Raw genomic sequence first — 20,333 nt, forward strand, 5'->3', positions numbered from 1 at the left:
GAATTGTGTGTGAGATTGAGGTAACATGTTGAAAACGTAATGTGGATTATGTCCTATTATTATTATTATTTTGCAAAAGTATTCTGCACAGTCTGTTACTAGTTAGTCCTCCCATTTTGTTAAGCCTTTTCTACTTTTATTGAATACTGCGCTCTCAACTTTGCCCTCCCAGCGCTCTGTGAACAATGTCTTTCCAAGTGTCCATTGCACTTTGGACGATCTGGCAAATGCTTCCAGCAGAAAACTCTTTAAACACATATTGCTTATAATGCATTTGCTTTATAAATTCCTTCCCATGTCCCCATATAGTATACACCTGAACCTTCAAACGTCAGTACAACAACTTCACAATGTGTAAGTGGGATTTATCTTTTCTGCCACAACTTCAGAAAGTCTGCCCCAGAGGTTGCTAACCTTTTTGGACTAGAGGGCACATTTCAAATTTTGAGAGAGACTTGGGGCACCAGTCACAAAATGGCTGCCATGGGTGGCTTTTCCCAAAATTGTAGTTCCATACTAGAAAAGGCTCTTGAATTTCTGCCTGCTATATAGCTATTAAAGACACAAGAACCCTGTTTTTCCCCATTGCCAGCCCTAAACCAAAGCCTAGCCTGCTATTCTGTACCCACTTACCTGGAAGTAAGCCCCATTTAAACACAGAGAGACTTACTTTTGAGTAAAAAGATATACCATTATACTGTAAGTGAATTCTTAGCCCCTTGTCTTTAGCTCCTGCAAAGCAGGAGACATGCCTAAGCTTCCCTGCAGCATTTTTACATTTGTCTTTTGTGGGGAGGGGGGTTCTTTAACATTCATACACAGTTATTGTGTAGTAGTATTTGCAGAAAATAATTTCTAGGCACTACCTGATCTCAAGTGAACCCTGCACAGGAAAGATGCATCCTAGTTGCTAGGAGAAAAGGAAGGAGATTCCTAGGACTAGGGAAAAAACAGAAGCAGGAAAAGTGCACTAAAATGGAGGGCAAAACAGCAACTCTTTTGGACCCCAGGGATTCCTATTGCCCGGTGTCCAAACAACTCACTTATCAGTCACAGCTCTGATTTCACTCATTGGCTAATAACACTTGGCTAATAACAGCAGAAGCAGACAAGCTGACTCATTTCACATTCATTGCTTACAAGGATACCTGCACATTTTGCTTCATAACTTTTTTTCTACGAGGGCTAGAGACTTACTATGCATTGCTCGATACCCTGGACTCTCCATTGTGGAGTCCCTCAGGGATCGGTTCTGTCCCCCATGCTTTTCAACATCTACATGAAGCCTCTGGGTGCGGTCATCCGGAGTTTTGGATTGCGTTGCCATCAGTACGCTGATGACACGCAGCTCTATTTCTCCTTCTCATCTTCTTCAGGTGAGGCTGTTGATGTGCTGAACCATTGCCTGGCCGCGATAATGGACTGGATGGGAGCTAATAAACTGAAACTCAATCCAGACAAGACCGAGACGCTGTTGGTGAATGCCTTTTCTGCACAGATGGTGGATGTTCATCCCGTTCTGGATGGGGTTACACTCCCCCTGAAGGAACAGGTTCGTAGTCTGGGGGTTCTTTTCGATCCTTCCTTGTCACTGAAGGCTCAGGTAGCCTCGGTGGCTCGGAATGCGTTCTACCACCTTCAGTTGGTAGCCCAACTACGCCCCTATCTGGGCAGTGATGACCTCGCCTCAGTTGTTTATGCTCTGGTGACCTCTAGATTGGACTACTGTAATGCACTCTACGTGGGGCTGCCCTTGAAGACGGTTCGGAAGCTGCAGCTAGTGCAAAACGCAGCAGCCAGACTGTTGACGAGGACCAATCGGTCCTCACATATTACACCTGTTCTGGCCCGTTTGCACTGGTTGCCGATTTGTTTCCGGGCTAGATTCAAGGTGCTGGTATTGACCTATAAAGCCTTACACGGTGCGGGTCCGCAATACCTGATGGAACGCCTCTCCCTCTACGAACCTACCCGTGCACTTCGTTCGACATCTAAGGCCCTCCTCTGAGTACCGACTCATCGAGAAGCTCGGAGGGTAGTGACAAGATCCAGGGCCTTTTCGGTGGTGGCCCCCGAATTGTGGAATAGTCTCCCCGAGGAGGTACGCCTGGCGCCTACGTTGTTATCCTTTTGGCGCCAGGCTAAAACCTTTCTATTCTCCCAGGCATTTTAATTCATGTTAAAGTATTTTAATGTTTTAATGGTTTAGTGATCTTAATATTACATTATTGTTATTATGTATCTGTATTTTTATATTTCGTTATTTTTGTTGATTTATTGTATTATCTTATGTTGTACACCGCCCAGGGAGCCGTTGGTTATGGGCGGTTTATAAATGAAATTAAACTAAACTAAACTAAACTAAACTTTTTTAAAAAATGAAAGCTCAGATTCCAGGCTACCTGCAGAGGACACCACTGAAGGCTTTTGCAGGTGCCACGGTGCCTGCAGGAGATAGGCTGGGATCTCTGGTCTATCCTCTTCTTATTTCTAACAAGCAACACACTGATTCTTAATTTTAAACATTATCTCACTTTTCCATTTTATTTTATTTTATTGCAAAGTGCCCCAGACAGAAAACACTGACAAAAAATAAAAAATATCACAATTAAAAAGGCATTATGAAAGTGCAGATAAAAGCAGGAAGTAGAATCAACTAAAGAGCTCTTAATCATACTCTTCAAAAGCCAGGCATGTTGTAGGCCTGCCAAAAGAGTAATATTTTCAGGTGACATAGGAATGCCAATAGAGAGGGGGGAAGATGAAGTTCAACAGCCTGTGCCACCACTGAGAAGGCCCTTTCATGTGATTCTAGCAACTGCACCTCAGATGGTAGGAGGATGTGCAAAAGAAACTCTCCACTGACTTAAATTGATTGGCAGGATCATATGGAAGTTCTTTAAATATCCTGGTCCCACATTGTTTAGGTCTTTAAAGCAATAACCAGCACTTTGTTCTGAGTCTGGAGATGGACCGATAACCTGTGAAGATGTAAATGCTGTGCTCCAAGAAATTGGCTCCAGTCAGAATGTGTTAATTTATTATTTTATTGCATGAATTATCTGCCGCTCATCCCAGAGGATCATGCAAGCTTGAACATGGAAGCTAAAAACCATAAATCACATTAAAGCGATAAAAACAGTTGCTATGTTTTGTACCAGCTCAAGATAACAAAACATTTTTCAAAGCTAGCCCCGTGTAGACAGAACTCAATACAGTAATCCAGCTCTAATGTAATTAAGGCATGTGTGATCATGACCTGGTCTGCTATCTCCAGAAGTTGATGAAATCTGTGCACTAGGCAAAGTGTTCCTGACTACAGTTGCTGCCTGGCTTCTGGAATTCTGAATCTAAGAGTATTCCTAAACTGAGAGCTCTGATTTCTCAAGGGAAATGCATCTGCATTCAAAAGAATCTGAAATCCAGTCACTCACTGATCAGCAGTCCAACTGAATAACAGTGCTTTTTCCTTGTTAGGAGTAAGGATTTGCATATTATTGTTAACAACAACAACGAAAAGCAGCATCATAGCAATCTTTCAAGCAAACTTTGGTGGCCCAAGCTGCAAATTTTCATGGATCTGCAGTTGCATAGCAAACAATCAATAAAAAAGTTAAAAAATAAATGAACAAGAGGCTTTCCCACACCCATAATACTCTTATACTAAAAGGATAAGGGAGTGAACTGTAAAAATCGGGAGTTGGGAGGAAACCAATAAAAAGGGGAGAGGAAAAAAAACTAAGGCCCAATTGATACATGATTTGGTTCACAAGGAAAAAACTTACACTTGTAGTGTTCCACATGCCCCCGTCATGTGCATATGCACTAAACATGTGTGCTGAGCTATATATGTACAATATTAGCACACCAAGAATTGATGGTCTGGGCTGATTCATGAGGTCACTGCATTGAAAAGTGACGAAGTGTGTGTGGAATGCTTTTGTTGCTAAGCCCTTACCTTATGGCCTACATCATTTATTTATTAACTTTATATCCTGCCGTTCATCCTAGTAGGAGCCCAGGGCAGCAAACAAAAACACCAAAAACACTCTAAAACATCATAAAAATAGACTTTAAAATATATTAAAACAAAACATCTTTAAAAACATATTTTCAAAAAAGCATTAAAAATGTCTTAAAAAGCAATTCCAATACAGACACAAACTGGGATAAGGTCACTACTCAAAAGGCTTGTAGAAAGAGGAAAGTCTTCCATAGGCACCAAAAAGATAACAGAGATGTTAATATTTAAGGGGAGGGAATTCTAAAGGGTAGGTGCCACTAACTAAAGATCCGTTTCCTATGTTGTGCGGAACGGACCTTCTGGTAAGATGGTATCTGCAGGAAGCCTTCACCTGCAGAACATAGTAATTGACTAGGTATATAAGGGATAAGATGATCTTTCAGGTATCCTGGTTCCCAAGCTGTATAGGGCTTTGTACTAGAACCGTGAACTTAGCCCGGTAGCTTAATGGGCAACCAGTGCAATTCTTTCAGTAGCAGGGTGACATGTTGGCGATACCATGCTCCAGTGAGCAGTCTCACCACCACATTTTGCATCAGCTGCAACTTCCAGACTAACCTCAAGGGCAGCCCCCACATAAAGTGCATTACAGTAATCCAGCCTAGAGGTTACCAGTGTATGGACAGCAGTTGGTCAGGCTATCCTGGTCCAGAAATGGCCACAGCTGTCTTACCAGCTGAAGCTCATAAAAGGCACTCCTAGCCACTGAGGTCATCTGGGTCTCTAGCGACAAAGATGGATCCAGGAGCACCCCCAGACTACAGACCTGCTCTTTCAGAGGGAGTACGACCCCATTCAAAGCAAGCAACTGACCAATTATCCAAACTCAGGAACCACCAATCCACAGTGCATCCGTCTTGCTAGAATTCAGACTCAGTTTGTTGGCCCTCATCCAGACCTGAACCTTATCACATTATAGGTCTGAAGACACATTTTTACGTAATTTCTGTTCATGTGCATTTTGTAGTGATATTAAATGGTAGCAATGAAATATCCAAAGTTCAAGTGCAGCCAAGGGCATGCATTTTTCTTGAAACATTTATACTCCAGCAAAACGTAATGCAAAGCTCAGTTTTTAACTACTTCCCTTTTAAAACATTAAGTATCTAGAAAATGATATAACATTTTCAGTTGTTTCCTTTTTGCAGAATGGAAGAACTAGGAAGCACAACTGGGAAAAAAGGAGTTGGCGTATCTAATGTACACTCCGTGAGCCAGCCACTTAGGCTTGGTCAACTGCAAGGAAATCACTTTCATGTAATTGTGAGAGATTTAAAACTCCAGAGCAACGACTGTTCTGCAAGCCTAAAAGAGAGAATATGTGAAGCAATTGAGAATGTTAAGGTAAATATCTCTGTATATATATTTCAAAAGATGCTGTTTCAGGTTTTCATGCCTGTATGTTTTAAGTGTGCTACATAAGCGTCCACATCACAAGAAGTAATAGCTCTACATTATTCTGTACTGGGCAGGCTGGGGAGCACTGTGTCCATCTCTGGGTGTTACATTTTAAGAAAGACATGGACAAATGTGAGTGTCTGTAGGGGGTCAGCCAAGATTATATGTCATCTAGAAGCTTAGTCCTATGATGAATGGTTGAAAGAACTGGGTGTATATAGCTTGGAGAAGAGAACGTTAAGGGAAGTCATGATAGCTGTCTTCAGTATCTAAATAGTTGCCCCAGGGTATGGCCTGAAGGCATATAGGGCCACCACCTTGCTAAAGTTAAGCAAATATGGGTCTGACTCTGAATGGTGCCTGGATGGGAGACCTTCTGGGAATTATATGTATGCCACTTGGGTTCCATGGTGGAAGAAATGTGGGGTATAAATGTAAGAAAATGAATAACAATAATTAAGATTGTGTAAACCTGTTCTCTATTACTCCAGAGGGCAAGACTAGAGCCAATGGGACAAAATGACAGGAAGCAGCTAAACCTTAGGAGAAACTTTCCAACAGTAAGATGGTTTGACAGTGAAATGGAGTGTCTTGGGAAAAGATGGGTTCTCCTTCACTGGAAATATTCAAGCAGAAGCTGAATGGCCAAATGTTAGGAATGTTTAGTTGCTGGATTCATGCATTGAGTATGAGGTTGGGCTAGAATACTACCAAGGTCCCTTCCAACTCTAAAATGGTATGATTTGTTGTAGGTTTAACTTTTCTTTTTACCTTGTAGAAAAATGGTTTTATAAATTACTATGGACCTCAGCGATTTGGACAAGGGCAGAATATTCGGACGGATCAAATTGGATTGGCTTTGCTGAATGAAGAGCTGGTACTTATTTTTTTATAGTTTTATACTGCTCTTCCTCCTAAATGTTTAGGGTGGTATACATTGTTCTCCTTCCCTAATTTATCATAAAAGGTTAGGCTGAAAGAGATAAACTGGCCCAAGATTATCCAGTGAGTTTCACAGCAAGGGCCAGGGGAGTTGAACTCTCCCCACTCTTTCTTTGATGCTGTATCACAGTCACACTTTTTAAAAATCGTATATCATTCCCTCTATTTCTAGTGTTCATGGTGTGAGTGCCTGTCCTTGTTAGTCAAAACAGCACCAACCATGGACACGTGGGAAGTATCAGTAGGCTTTGGGAAACTACAAGGTTTGCAGAAGTACGGAAAATATTTAGAAAACACTAAATAGGAGAAAACCCCCAAGACAGTGTGCTTGTCAGGGGGAGGGACAGAATATTTACTGACTATTTGGGATAGGGACAGAAAACCAGGGGGGAAGGCAGAATGTAATGGAGTGTCATGGAGAATGGTGTGGCTGAGCAAACAAGCGCACTCCACATTGCAACATTTGGTTGTAGGTCCCACTTCTAAAAGTCTATGATCATTCTTATCTCTACATTAATAGCCAGTTGCTGATCCTTCTGCTATCCTGGCTTAAGGACACCTCTAATTTACAAAGCCCCATGGCAGAAATTCTACCCTCAAATAGTCCAAATTTTAAAGAGTGGCTGCAGGGTGCCCTTTCAGAATCAAAACTGGCACTAATTTATGAAACATTTAACAATGCACAAAGCAACATAGCATTTGTGTTTATTTACTTTAAAGGTTAAAGCAGTAAAATTGTTTTTCACACCAGAAGATTCAGATGGTCCTGTGAATAAAGCAAAGAAATACTTTCTTCAGACCGGTAAATATGTCATGTCCCACATTTCTGTCCATGAAATATATTACTGGTAGAAAATCCTGCAACATGTTAAGGACAAAACCTTTGGAGCTGTTAGCCAAAGTACTATTAAAATCAGTGAGAGTGGGTAAATGGTTATGTATGTAAATATATAATTTGAGGAACATTCTCATTCTATTATTATTGTTGTTATTATTATTATTATTATTATTATTATTTCAGGTATTTATTTACCACTTAATAGTCAAAATTTCTAAGCAGTGTACATAAAATGTTTTTAAAAAACATACAAGCAATAAGAACAATTAAAATTCATAATAAAGACAGAAAACTACCTTAATATGCCTGCTGAATAGGAAGGTCTTGTTAAGTCTCTGGAGTTGAGCAGGGAAGGAACCTGTCTAATCTCACTCAAGAGGGAGCTTTGCAGAATTGGGCCCACAATATTGAACTCATAGTTTCTGGTAGTTACAAGCTATGCCTCTGAAGCATGAGAGAACAATAACAGAGACACCTCCAAAAATCTCAGTGACCGGACAGGGATATAAGAGATCAGGCGGTCCTTAAGGTATCCTGGATCCAAGTTATTAAGCACCTAGTAAATGAATACAAGAACCTTGAAACTGGCCAGGTAATATATGGGCAACCCAGTGCAAACTTATGCTGTTGTTCATAATTTATTTGCATCTTCAAAAATGGATATCAGTTTAAATCTTGATTATTTATAGCATCTGGTACTCTGCAAATGACTAGTAATATTGGAAAACTTGCCACTTGTTACCGCCCATACCCTTATTTAGTGGATGCACAAGGATAAGGGTTCTACACATTCTTCCTTGGCTTTTGTCTACCCAGAGTCTTGTATGTCAAATGTTGTCCTCATGTAAATGAGTCATGTTATCAACAGTGGCTAGGTAAACCTAGAAAAAGAAATCTTACCCATGTTGGGACTGAGGAAGTATCAGGAAATACACTAATCAGATTCCACAGTGGAAAATCAAAATATATTTCTTTATTTCTATACTAAGGTCTGGTTCAGACTAGAAAAACAAGTAGTTGGCCTCCCTCATTGCAGAAATTGTGTATATAATTATAGAAAGAATCTAGCCTTACCCAGTAGCTTAATAGTTAGACAGATCTATATTGCTGACCATAGCCAAGACATACGATGCTAACAAGCATCTAGGTGGCTCTATCTTATATTACATGGGTTAGATAGGCACGTTGCTGGCTTCATCTAATAACATAATGGTTAAAGCTGCACATAGCTGGCTTTAACAAGTTTCATAAACAAGCGGTTATAGTTATACATCACATATAAGCATATATCTAATAACAGCCTTAGACACTTCTTATTTGTACAGACAAAACTCTATTTGGCCTCAGCTAAAGGGTCTGAAAACTTTACATAACACCTGCCTAAATACAATACAATACATACTTTTCACTTCAGGAAAAGGAATGCTCTCACCTTTGTGTGGGGATCTATAAAATGAAAGAATTTGCTTGGCTTCCAAGCAGCCAAGAGTCAGTGTCAGCACAGTCTCAAAGGATTGGCCTCTTTGGCACAGTCTCGAAGACTGGCCTTAAGCATCGGGTTTGCAGGCTGTTTATATGCCTGTCTTATCAGATGAGGGCTTTTTACTTTTTTGTACCTCCTTGGAGGGCTAACTGCTTTGCATCCTGTAATTTGTTAGAGGTATGACAGGACTTGTGACTCTTTAGAGAGTTGACATTATTGCAGTTTGTCTCTCCCCAATGGTCTAACAAGCTTGTTTCCCAAGTTGCCTTTTGTTTACAGAAGGGAGGAGGGAAGTGCCCAGACTATTGGCAGACTTCTGAACCAGCTGTTCTCTAGTGGAGAGGCAGGAGATTGCCCAGTCTTCAGATAGGGGAGGAGGGAGTGAAAAGCAAAAGAAATTTAACTCGTACAGCAGCTAGGCAGCTTGCACTCCAGCTGTTGTTTTTTTTCAATATATACTAACTCTTGTCTCTCAACTTTTATACATTTTATTTAATATTGGAGAGCTCAAAAGGGCCAAAAACAAGAATAATCAAAGGTGGCCTATAACACCCAGGTTCTTTGCCATGAGAGGTATCCAAGTCACAACGCTTAATACATCATTAACATTTTACATCTTACTCAGAGTTAGACATGTGGAGTTGGATACAGCAGACAGCTCCTCTTCATTGAATGTCTCAGTGGACAAAATCCAACTGAGGATGCTTTCCTTGTTTCTTCTTCTTGTGCAAGCACATCTTGTAGAACTATGATATCATCCCTTTGTAAACCCATTTGGCTGGCAACATGACTAACTGCTCCTCAGCCATTCGGGCTGGGCTGCACACTAGAAATGGGGTCATGCATTCTTGACATTAGACGTGCACCATATTTGAGAAATAATCCAGTCTATCATAAACACAAAGACACGGGAGTCCCTGGAAGCAGGTGATCAAAGCCTTACAGGATGCATTCATGCATGGGTATGCAAACTCAGCGGCAATGTCACTCAAGGCCTCGTAAGGTGCCCAAGCAGAAAAACAGACATCATTATATCCTTCACTACATATAGCCAAGGTAGCAATCAGGAAGGAGGCATTGTTGACCAGTACAGTCTTACCTATCTGGGGGAGGTAAGATTGATTCTAGGAGATGCAGGGCATGTTTTCCATTACCTGCCATGTTATGCTTCTTCCATCCCTCAGGATCCACTGTAGGAGTGTACTGATTGTTTGATCCTGGTCTGCTGCTAATTCAAAGGAGCCCATCTGTACATACTCCCAATTATTTTGTGGCAGGATCACAGGGTAATTCACTGGGCTGATGTCCCTGATCCAGGGCTGTGTAATGAGTAGTATTGAACAATTCCTGCAAAGAGGATAATCCTGATTAGATATAGATGATGTAGCCATCTTCAAAATTGCACTCACTTCAGTAGACTCATTTGAAGCTTGCACTGGGATTGATACTCCTTCATCTGAAGGTGACATGGCTAGAACCAAGTGGTTTCTTATATATTTTTTCAGAGTTTCAGACCTTGAAAGGAAGCCACTTCCACTGTCCTTGATAGGGGAACAAGTGTGCTGGCCAAAGGCACACACTATGGGGGAAGAATCCTCCTTCGTCTATGACAATAGCAACTTTTCCGTTCATGATGGCTACTGTTTTGTCTCTTCTGGACATACTATTCTTAGTACTATATTCAATCCGTTCTTTGGAATCTATTGTGGATTTAATCTGAATAATCTAAAGCATGGTGAAGAACTATATTGGTTTTGCAGAAATTGCACTGTTGTTATTCATAAAGTCTTTGGAAATGCTTAGCAATTAGATTTTTAGCTACAGCTTTAAATATGGTGTGATCTTTTAAAATTTTTATAGTTATTCTGATCATCAAGCTTTTTCACATTTATATGTTTGCCTAAATCGTCTGAGACTAAGGCTGCAATCCGACACATATCTATTCAGAAGTAAGCTCCATTGGGTTCAATGGGACTAACTCCCAGGTAAATGTGTATTGAATTGCAGCCTAAGAAGATAGTTGCTCCTCTATCTCAGTCTCCGTTGCCTATTCGGCTGTTCTGAATGATGATTACAATCAGTGGAAATTCCGTCTTTGTTTAGGGCCAAGTGGTTTTAGTTACCACAGGGTATGAATGGGAATAGCCTTGAATTCTCTTAGGATTTTGGATTGGTATTGCTTCCTTCTTACTAATTTTATCTTTACTTAGTCAAAACCCACTTTTTGTTATTCAAAGCTTAATGCTATTGGGTTAAAAACCTCTAGCTTTAAAATGATGGCAAATGGAATTGCAAATAACATTTTTGCTCTCTACAGAGATATTGCTTAACCATGATTTAATTTTCTTAACCATGGTTACACGTTATATCTGCAAGGCACCCACAGGATGTCCTCTAGTTAGACAAAATTGCAGTAGCCATTGATAGGTTCTTACTTGTGATTCTGTTGGTGAAGGGACGAAATAACAGGAGTTTCCTCCGCTGTTACTTAGCCAAACCTCTGTGCAAGTGAGACAAGATTCCCCCTATCTTTCAAGCCCTCTGTGCTTGGTTTGAGGGCTTGGGGAAAAGGCAGAACTTAAACAAGGGAAGAATTATTTCCTTTTTCATATGCCATCACAAATGAGAGAAATCCCTGCCTCTCCCCAAAGCCCTTTGCACATGCCAGAGGGCTTGGAGTGGAGGCAGATCTGGTACAAAGGACAAATAGACACCAGATAGTAAGCCAAGCCAATATTTATATGCCTCTGTACATCTGAATATCTAAACCATGGTTAATGTTTGACCACAAAAAAAGATGTGAAACCATGGTTTGAGTTAACCATGATTAAGTGTTATATTGACCCCAAGCGGACCATGCTTAGGGCAGTTTTCATTATTGCTGAGCCTCTTGACTTGCAAGGTGATAAGCTGGGTTTACTCTAGCCTCCTCCTAGATGCCCTCCAGGAGTAATGGTTAGATCAAGAAGTTACACCATGGTTTTATTGTTTGTTTAGAATCTTAACCCAGGTTAACACAATAAACTATTTTTAGCTCTAATTGTGGTTGGGTGTTATGTGTCCACCAGACTTCATTTATTTTTATTTTTTTAATAAGTGCAAATAGAATTACCGAATAGAATTTGACTAGTTGCTTTAAGAAGCTGTAATATGGTATTATTCCCTTTATGACCATAGCAGTTACTGCAACCCTAATATGACCTATCTAAGTCTTGTCCATAAAAAGAAATTACTTTCTGAACATTCATTGCAAAGGGTCCTTTCCACATTGTCCTTTCCCCTACAGGGCCTTTCTTTGGTGCTTACAGTGTAACTAGAGCTCCCTAGAGAGTTGGCTGCTCTATTGATATAACTAACCTCATCTTCAGACTGCCAGAACTGAATTGCTTTCCCATGTCCTAAAAAGCTACATAGAAAAAGGAGGTAATCATCACCTAACTGAGCAGCAAGCTGCAGGCAATATTGCAGCATTATATCATTTTCAATTCCATTTTAAATGGGGGTATTATATGCGGAAAGGAAAACCTCCTCAAGGTGATACATTTAACCATGTTAGGAGATTAGCAGAAATGGAATGACTGAGGCAAATGCACTTGTGTGATAGGTTCTGCAGATGCAAACAGGGTTTTTTAGAAAAAGGGCTTTCTGAAAATGCCATTTCAAATTCTCCTATAATTTATTTATTTATTATACTTGCATACTATAAAGGTACTGTTCATCAATGATGAAAGTCAAGCAAATGCCTATTTATAAAGGAGCAACGTTCTTATTTTTTGAGGTATAATTTTCCCCTTTGGGAAGAGTTAATAGACATGTTTAGTATTCCTCCTGCCTCATTATATATTCAGAAACTGGAATCACTCAGCATTAGTTACTTGGAGCAAAATCACATTTGTCTAATATTCCATATGTGGGAGCTGTTGAGGTTAGAGGAATTAAGAAACAGGGATGGGGAACTGAGAACAAAAATACTCATTTTATATAAATCTGAAATTTGAATTGCTCTCACTTTTCCCCGGTGTTTTCATCATGTGCCAAAAGAGCACTTCTCTTTCGTGATGATTTTTCTGCAGTCCTTATGGAAATGTTCTTTTAATTTTTATTACCTTCTCTGGCTCTCAGTTTCAGTTGACTTGACCTTCATGTCATTATGGAGTCAGATCTGATGGGCTACATAATGTCATGATGATGTCCCACTCTCTGCTTGATTCCAGATTAGCTGGAATTGCCAAAGTGACTAACTCAGACAAGAGAGAAGTAGCAGTCAGGAAGAAATAGTACAGAAAGTGGAAAGGAAACAATGACCCAGTCTGCATGTAACGCTAAGCCAAGCTAAGCCAATACATCACAGCAGAAATCATGGCTGCTGTGCTTCTCTCCTCATTCTCCTTTTGCTGCAGTACCTGGACCTAAGCCATGGTTTGGCTTAGCATTATGTCCGAACCCAGGCTTGTGGTTTGCCTCCCGCAGACAAACCATGACCGGTAAGCCAAGAACCAACCTTTGCTACAGCTAGTGGTTTGTCTGGAGCAAGACAAAGCTTTACTTGTGAACAAGGCCTATAGTAGCAAACAGGATTTAAACATGTAAAAATACTCATCATTTAAGTATTTGGGTGGAATTTCTCCCACCCTGAAATTGCTATTTTTGACTTGGAAGGTGGAGAGAAAATTTGGCACAGCCCCAGTTCTACATTATCCTCCTTTGTTTTTAATATGAATACTTTAATATATGAATAGTTTTTAGTTTTTTAAAATAAATAAGTAAATAAATGTAACAGTTTAGAATTGGGACTACATGTGTCTTGAAGGTTTGAGCATCTATGCAAAGCCAAGAGGGCACAATTGCAATGAAGAAGCAGAACCATGCATCTGGAAGCAATGCTGAGGTGGTGGAGAGGACTTAAAGGGGGAAAAGCAGTCGGTGACCAAGCAAGAGAAAGGTTGAAATTGTGCTCTTTGGGCCCCTGTCTTCAAAAGAGAAACAGCAGTTTGGTTTTGAAAGTGTACATTAGAAGCAAAATTTGTACCTCTGCCCTTTATCGGTTTTCTCTGTCTTTCAGAGGATGCAAAAGGTACCCTTGCGATGCTACCTGACTTTAAAGTCAGAGAGAAGATGTTACTGCGTGCATTGAACCGGTATGGTGTAAATCAAGAGGGATGTACACGTGGATGGCTCAGCATCCCTCACTCCATGCGTATTTTCTACGTTCATGCATATTGTAGTAAAATTTGGAATGAAGCTGCTTCCTACCGGATTAAGATCTACGGTACAAGAGTTGTGACTGGCGATTTAATCTTTTCTGGAAAATGTACTGATAGTTGTTCGTTGAATGACAAGGTAAACAGTATCTTGAAAAACATTGATAGCACATCTGATCCTATTTGGTCAGTAAAATTTCATTAAAATTCTGATGAGCTCTTTGCTCTTCCTAGTACTCCATAAATAAACATACTGTGTTTACAAAAGATGCAACCTCTTTTGGCAGAAGCATTCAGATAGCTTATTTTGCTATGCATGTTTATGAGAACTAAATGTTTTTACAAACTATTGTGTGGTCCAGGACACTGGGATAGATAAGAGATAAGAGAAGAATGGGTAGGGCATAAAAGCTTTTACCCATGCACACATAAATCTTCTATAGACACTGCCTGCTTGATTTCAAACTCATCTCTGCTATTATGAGGACTAGAAATCTTTTTTTTCTTAATTGAAGTCAATATTCTAAGAAATAATAGCTAGGATCCAATGAAATTGCACATTCATGGCATCTTAGAAGAAACAACATTACCCCAAAGGCATTACAATTATATTTCACATGGGCTGAAAATGGAAATGGACTGCCTTCAAGCCGATTCCGACTTATGGCGACCCTATGAATAGGGTTTTCATGGTAAGCGGTATTCAGAGGGGGTTTACCATTGCCTTCCTCTGAGGCTGAGAGGCAGTGACTGGCCCAAGGTTACCCAGTGAGCTTCATTTATTTTATTATTTATTAATTTATTAATTTAATTTATATACCACCCTAAGCCCAAGGGCTCTCTGGGCGGTGTACATAACAATAAAACAGTCAGAAAATATATAAATATAATAATACAATGGAATCAAACCAAACAGACGTAAACAAAAATCAAAGCAGCAACAAAATACATCAATAAATATTAATAGTACACATTAAAATGCCTGGGAATATAAAAAGGTTTTCACCTGGCGCCGAAAAGATAGCAGCGTCGGCACCAGGCACACCTCATCGGGGAGACCATTCCACATGGGCTTCCATGAATCTTAAAATTTTTCTGTTATAGCTTTTTGAATAAAATAAGAAGGCAGATAAAAACCATTATTTTTATCTTTCTAAGTATTTTAAAGTAAGTATTAATTCATGGCTGTGTGAGGATTCAAACCCTGGTCTCCCAGGTCGTAGTCCAACACCTTAACCACTACACCACACTGGCTCTCTGAAAGATAGGTTTAAAATACTTAGAAAGATAAAAATAATGGTTTTTATCTGCCTTCTTATTTTATTCAAAAAGCTATAACAGAACAATTTTAAGATTCATGGAAGCCCATGTACTCTTCAATCATGAAGTTACTTCAGCATGGCTAACTTTAATTTAAAGTGGTGTGCTCTGAGCTGACTAAATGGGTAAGTGTACAGCCAAGTCAAACAGTTGTTTCTAATTTTGTGTTGGTTAAAGCCAACCTTTTCTCTTTGCAATACATAACTATGAAGGGCTTTCTCTTAAATAATAATCAGGGCTCCAATCCTATACCAATTTACCTGAAAGTATGCCCTACTGAATCAGTGGAATTGACTTCTGGGTTTGTATGTATAGAATTGCACTGTAGGTGTGTACTAAGTATATGATTGATTTTTTTATTTGATTTGATTTATATCCCGCCCTTCCTCCCAGTAGATTATTAGTTCACAATCTACATTTCATTTAGCAACAGTTAGCTTTTATTCTATATTTATCTTCTGTATGTTTGATTTATTTTAGTGGTTTATTTCATAACTAGCCCTCTTCTAATGAAACAGCTCCTTCAGTTCATGTGGAGAACTGGGATCCAGTAGGAGTTCCATTGGAATAAAGGACAGGGAAGAAATTTTTGCCAGCCTCCTCTTCTCCTGTGTCATTTATCGTGCTGCTCCGGAGGGTCTCCTGAACCTTCCAGATTTTCAAGGGGCAAAGATGCTGGCAGGGAAACAGATAAGTGAAAAATTCCACCCCCTTCCACTAGTGGGGGTGCCTCAGTAATAAAGCTTTGCTCAAGGGGTGCTGTCATTAGTGGAACCTTAGTTAGTCATAGTTTATGTACCATAGTTTCCACAGCTCTGTGCTCAAAGCTGTTTACGAGAAACAGCATAAATACAATAACCCATAATACATAATCAGAATTATAATATCACTACAGCATTAACAATTCAACAATGACCAATTCATTTGAAATACATGAAAGAAAATTAAGGGAGCATAAAGTTCACCAACAACCCAATTAATACCACAAATAGCCCTAAAGCTATAATGTGCATAATTACTAGTAATAAGTAGCAACCCCACCACCACATAAAAGACCAAAAACGTTTATACCTAAGCTTAAGAAGTTTAGAAATGGAAATAATTCAGTGGTTTATAAATGCCTTGTATAAAAAGCCCAGAAATGCCCCCAGTTCTTCTGGCAGCTTCCCCTTTATGAAGACTCACGGGGCATGGGGGTGGAAGCAGTTACCCCCTGATGGCAAAAAAAGTCTGTCCTAGCTTCAGTCTAACAGTGCAATTCTATCTACGTCTGTACAGAGTAAGTCCTTTGAATTCATTGGGGCTTACTCCCAGGTTAGTGGGTTAGGATTGCACCCTAACCCAGTGGTTCCCAAACTTTTTCCCCCCAGAGACCACTTGAAAATTGCCAAGGATCTTGATGGACCACTTAACAACTTTTCTGCTTGTTGTAGCAAGTCTTCAACCGCAAATCCACAAACATGTCACAGAACACCTGAATAAAGCTTGCGGACCACAGTTTGGGAACTCCTAGATTAAGCCATTGTATTTTTAAAAAACACACTCACAAACAAGTCAATAAAAATAAAATGGCATACCTTTTTACTTTTTATACCAGGTCCATGTGGTAACAGCTGAAGAAGAAATGGCCAATGAATATGCAATAAATCAAGTAAGTTTGTGTGGAGAACAAAATGCATTTCTTTGACTCAGTAAAGGAGCACTAGACTTATGCCACATATAACTTATAGTATACGGTATATTAGTTTTATCACGAAGTTGCTTTGCTGGAAAATATGAACAAAGAGAAACAATTCCAGATTTGTGTACACCTCTACTTTTTCCTAATCAGCAGTTTCTCTGAGTTCCTTTGTTCTGTCATCTCCTATGCACCCACATATGTGGGTTTATGCACCATGGTGTTTGGTTTTGGGTTTTTCCACAGAAAGACACTCATGCTACTTTTTTCCTCCCAAAGGTTATTCTCCCAATGGCTGGATACAACATCCGATATCCCACTAATAAAGTCGGGGAGTGGTATCACAAAAGACTTGCCAGCGATGGGCTACAGATGTGCCAGTTCAGGCTTCCTGCATTACAGCTGAATGTGCCTGGCTGCTACAGACATCTCCTGAAATATCCACACAGTCTGTCATACAGTTTTTTAAAAGGCAATGAAGAAGGTTTAGGACCTAGAGATAATCCCCAAAAGGATTCAGAAGCATTCCTTTCTATGTCATTTCGGCTTGATCCTTCATGTTATGCAACTGTTTGTTTGGGAGAAATCATGAAGTATGATCTTTAAAAAAAACATTTTATAGAAATATGGTGTGTGCAAGAAATGCTTTGGGATTTATTTTATTAATATTTTGTTAATATAATACAAAGTTGCCTTTGGATTAGGAAAGGTAATCAGGGTTTTGCATAATCCATGTGGAAACCTGGAAGTCATGGGATTAAGAGACTCGGGTTGCACTCCATTATGCACTTCTGTTGGAGCAACTCCCACTGAAATCAAAAGAACTTGCTTCTGAGTAGACATGTATAGGCTTGCCTGTAAAAAAATATCTGACATTTACATCAGAACCAAGCTAATAAGAACAAAGTTACTAAACAATCTTGCTATATATAAAAAAAAAAAGATTTCAAGTAAGCATTCTTTGAGACTTCATTGGGGAGAGGGAGAATTCATACTTCAGAAATGAAGCAAGGTGACCATGACTAAATGAACACTTTTCCAGATTTCTGCAATTTTGCCAACAGGATCTTCTTCTGTATGCTATAAGTTCCACTGAACTCAGCGGGGCTTACTTTTAATTAGATATGTATACAATTGCACTGTCAATCATCCCCATTTTAGCTGACTAAAACTGCAGTCAAGTGATATTCAGCCAGCTCTCCAGTTGATTTTTTTTAAAAAAACTAAATAAATGACAAATATGCATATACAAACACACACATACATCATATTCAAAATACAATTCACTAATAGAAAAAAAAACCTTGTGATTTAAGAACGTACCTATAGCCAATACATATTTCTATCAAACTTTAAAAAGCAGGGAAATTAGGCAGCTATAGTGAATGCACCAGGGGAGCAGGAGACCTGACTTCTCTCTGAGATACTATATTGCCCTCCAAATTTGTCAAAATACAATTTGGGTTGGCTTTTCACAGTCCAATCCACTTCCTGTGTAGCTTGGAAGAATTTGGGCACGTACCTCTTGGAAGGGAAGGGGTGAAGGAAGAGGAAGGGAAGGAGTAAAAGGGAGGGGGAGGGGAGGGCAGGTTTGATCATTTGCATGCTTTTTTTAGTTCAGTCAGATTTACTCCTGTGCTTAAGATAGGTGAAACTGACCTGGGGGAATGGAAGGGGAGGAAGAGGACAGGAAGCAGAGGGGGAGGGGAGGAGATTGGATGGGTGGGCATTGGGCAGAGGGGAAGCCCCTTTCCCTTCCAAAAGGAAAATATTGTGAACAGTATCATTCTTTTTCAGAGTTTCCCCCACCTTTTTATTCTATAGCAGGCACATGTAGCCTCCCATCCAAATTTAAACCAAAGTTATCCTTGGCCACATCCACACCAGACCTTTATTTTACTTGAGACAGTCATGCTTCTCCCAAAGAATCCTGGGAAGTGTAGTTAGTGAAGGGTGCTGAGAGTGGCTAGGAGATGCCCTGTTCCCCTCACAGAGCTTTAGTCAGAGCGGCTAGCCGTTAAACCACTCTGGCCCCTGGAGCCCTGTCGGGAATAAGAGTCTCCTCTCAGTACCCTTCACAAACTACCCTTCCCAGGATACTTTGGGGGAAGCCATGACTGTCTCAAGTGAAATAAAGGTCTGGTATGGGTGTGCCCCCCTGATTAGGCAAGCCCAGCAGCCATGAGTCTGGCTTTTAGAACACTGACATAGTTGGTTCTTACTGAGCATGCCCGGCCTTATCATTGAGTTCAGTTTCTTAAATTAATTAAAAATCAGCCAGGCATTTTTTTTAACTTTTCAACTGCAGAAGATGAAAGTCAGAGTATGGGGCAAGGTCGGTAATAGGATTACAAGTACTCTGTGAACATGGCTGATTTTTAATTAATTTCAACAAATTATGAGAACTCTGACAGGAAAAAAGTCCAAAACGGTTCTGTTTTTTTTCTTTTTACACTTTTAACTCTCTATTCTCTCTGACTGTCTTGTGTATTGCCATGAAAATTTAGAGGGTTGTTAAGCATTTCTGAGTTCAGGTCTATGTTTTGTAAGGTTTTGTTTTGAAATGAGCTTATGGGAAGCATCAGAATGGCATGGGGGAACATTTTCAATTTAACATTGCGGAATGCAAAAAATCCATGCTGACTATAGTATACAGCCACTCTTGTGGCTGTATAATTATAAAACTAGGAATATTTAAAACACAACAGAGCTATGTCAACTAAAGTCCAGTTGAAATAAATCAATTCCAGGTACTGTTGGTCAGGGACAAATGCTTCTGCTGAAAGCCACCTTCTGCTCGAAAGTCAAGTGGGGGGTGGGAGTGGTCAGGAGGCAAAGTATTGTAAAAAGTGAAGAAGACAGAGCTATATGCCACTACAGTTCTCATATGTGTAAAAAAGATGTTACACACTGAAGTGCCTCCATTGCAGAGTGAAGGGAGCAGAGGGGAAGAAGCAGTTCCCAAGGCATGCAGGCTAAGTTCACACAGGCTTTTAATATTCACCCACTTTGAACTGGACCCAGAAGCTAATATAGGCATGGGGCTGGACTCCCAACTCCCATCATCCCCAACCACTGGCCATACTTACCAGGGCTGATGAGACTTGGAGTCCAACAACGTCTGGGAGGACATAGGTTCCCCATTCCTAAGGTAATAGCCAGCGCAACTGAGCACTGCAGGACTCATGCTCTCTGAAGCCTATCTCTGCCAAAACGTGAACTGCAACATTCTGCGCAAGCAGATTGCTACAAACCATCTTTGCTGGCAGACCCGGTAAAAGTACACTGCAGTAGTAAACATGAGAGGCTACCAAAACGTGGCTTACTGAGGTTAAAGCCTTGCTGACAGAAGTGAGTTGGCTGGGCAGCTAGCTTTCTGGTCATGACTGCCACTTTGGAGGACTGGCCTTACTATTAGACAGTGAGGTGGCCACCCCATGAAGCTGATT

The 20,333-nt window shown here is 40.1% G+C and overlaps 1 protein-coding gene across 6 annotated transcripts in view; it reads left to right on the forward strand.

Moving 5' to 3' along the window:
* PUS7L (pseudouridine synthase 7 like) overlaps positions 1-18,059 on the forward strand; it is a 26,552-nt gene extending 8,493 nt beyond the window's left edge. For all 6 annotated transcript variants that reach the window (XM_061639912.1, XM_061639914.1, XM_061639915.1 and 3 more), the window contains exons 4-9: positions 5,173-5,368; positions 6,201-6,299; positions 7,085-7,166; positions 13,748-14,025; positions 16,804-16,857; positions 17,164-18,059. In XM_061639912.1, coding sequence (XP_061495896.1) covers positions 5,173-5,368; positions 6,201-6,299; positions 7,085-7,166; positions 13,748-14,025; positions 16,804-16,857; positions 17,164-17,490 — 1,036 coding nt within the window. In that variant the 3' untranslated portion in view covers positions 17,491-18,059. The remainder of the gene's footprint in view (positions 1-5,172; positions 5,369-6,200; positions 6,300-7,084; positions 7,167-13,747; positions 14,026-16,803; positions 16,858-17,163) is intronic.
* Positions 18,060-20,333: the final 2,274 nt, after the last annotated feature.

The sequence above is a fragment of the Rhineura floridana genome, chromosome 8 (genome assembly GCF_030035675.1).
Source record: "Rhineura floridana isolate rRhiFlo1 chromosome 8, rRhiFlo1.hap2, whole genome shotgun sequence".
Classification (NCBI taxonomy): Eukaryota; Metazoa; Chordata; class Lepidosauria; order Squamata; family Rhineuridae; genus Rhineura; species Rhineura floridana.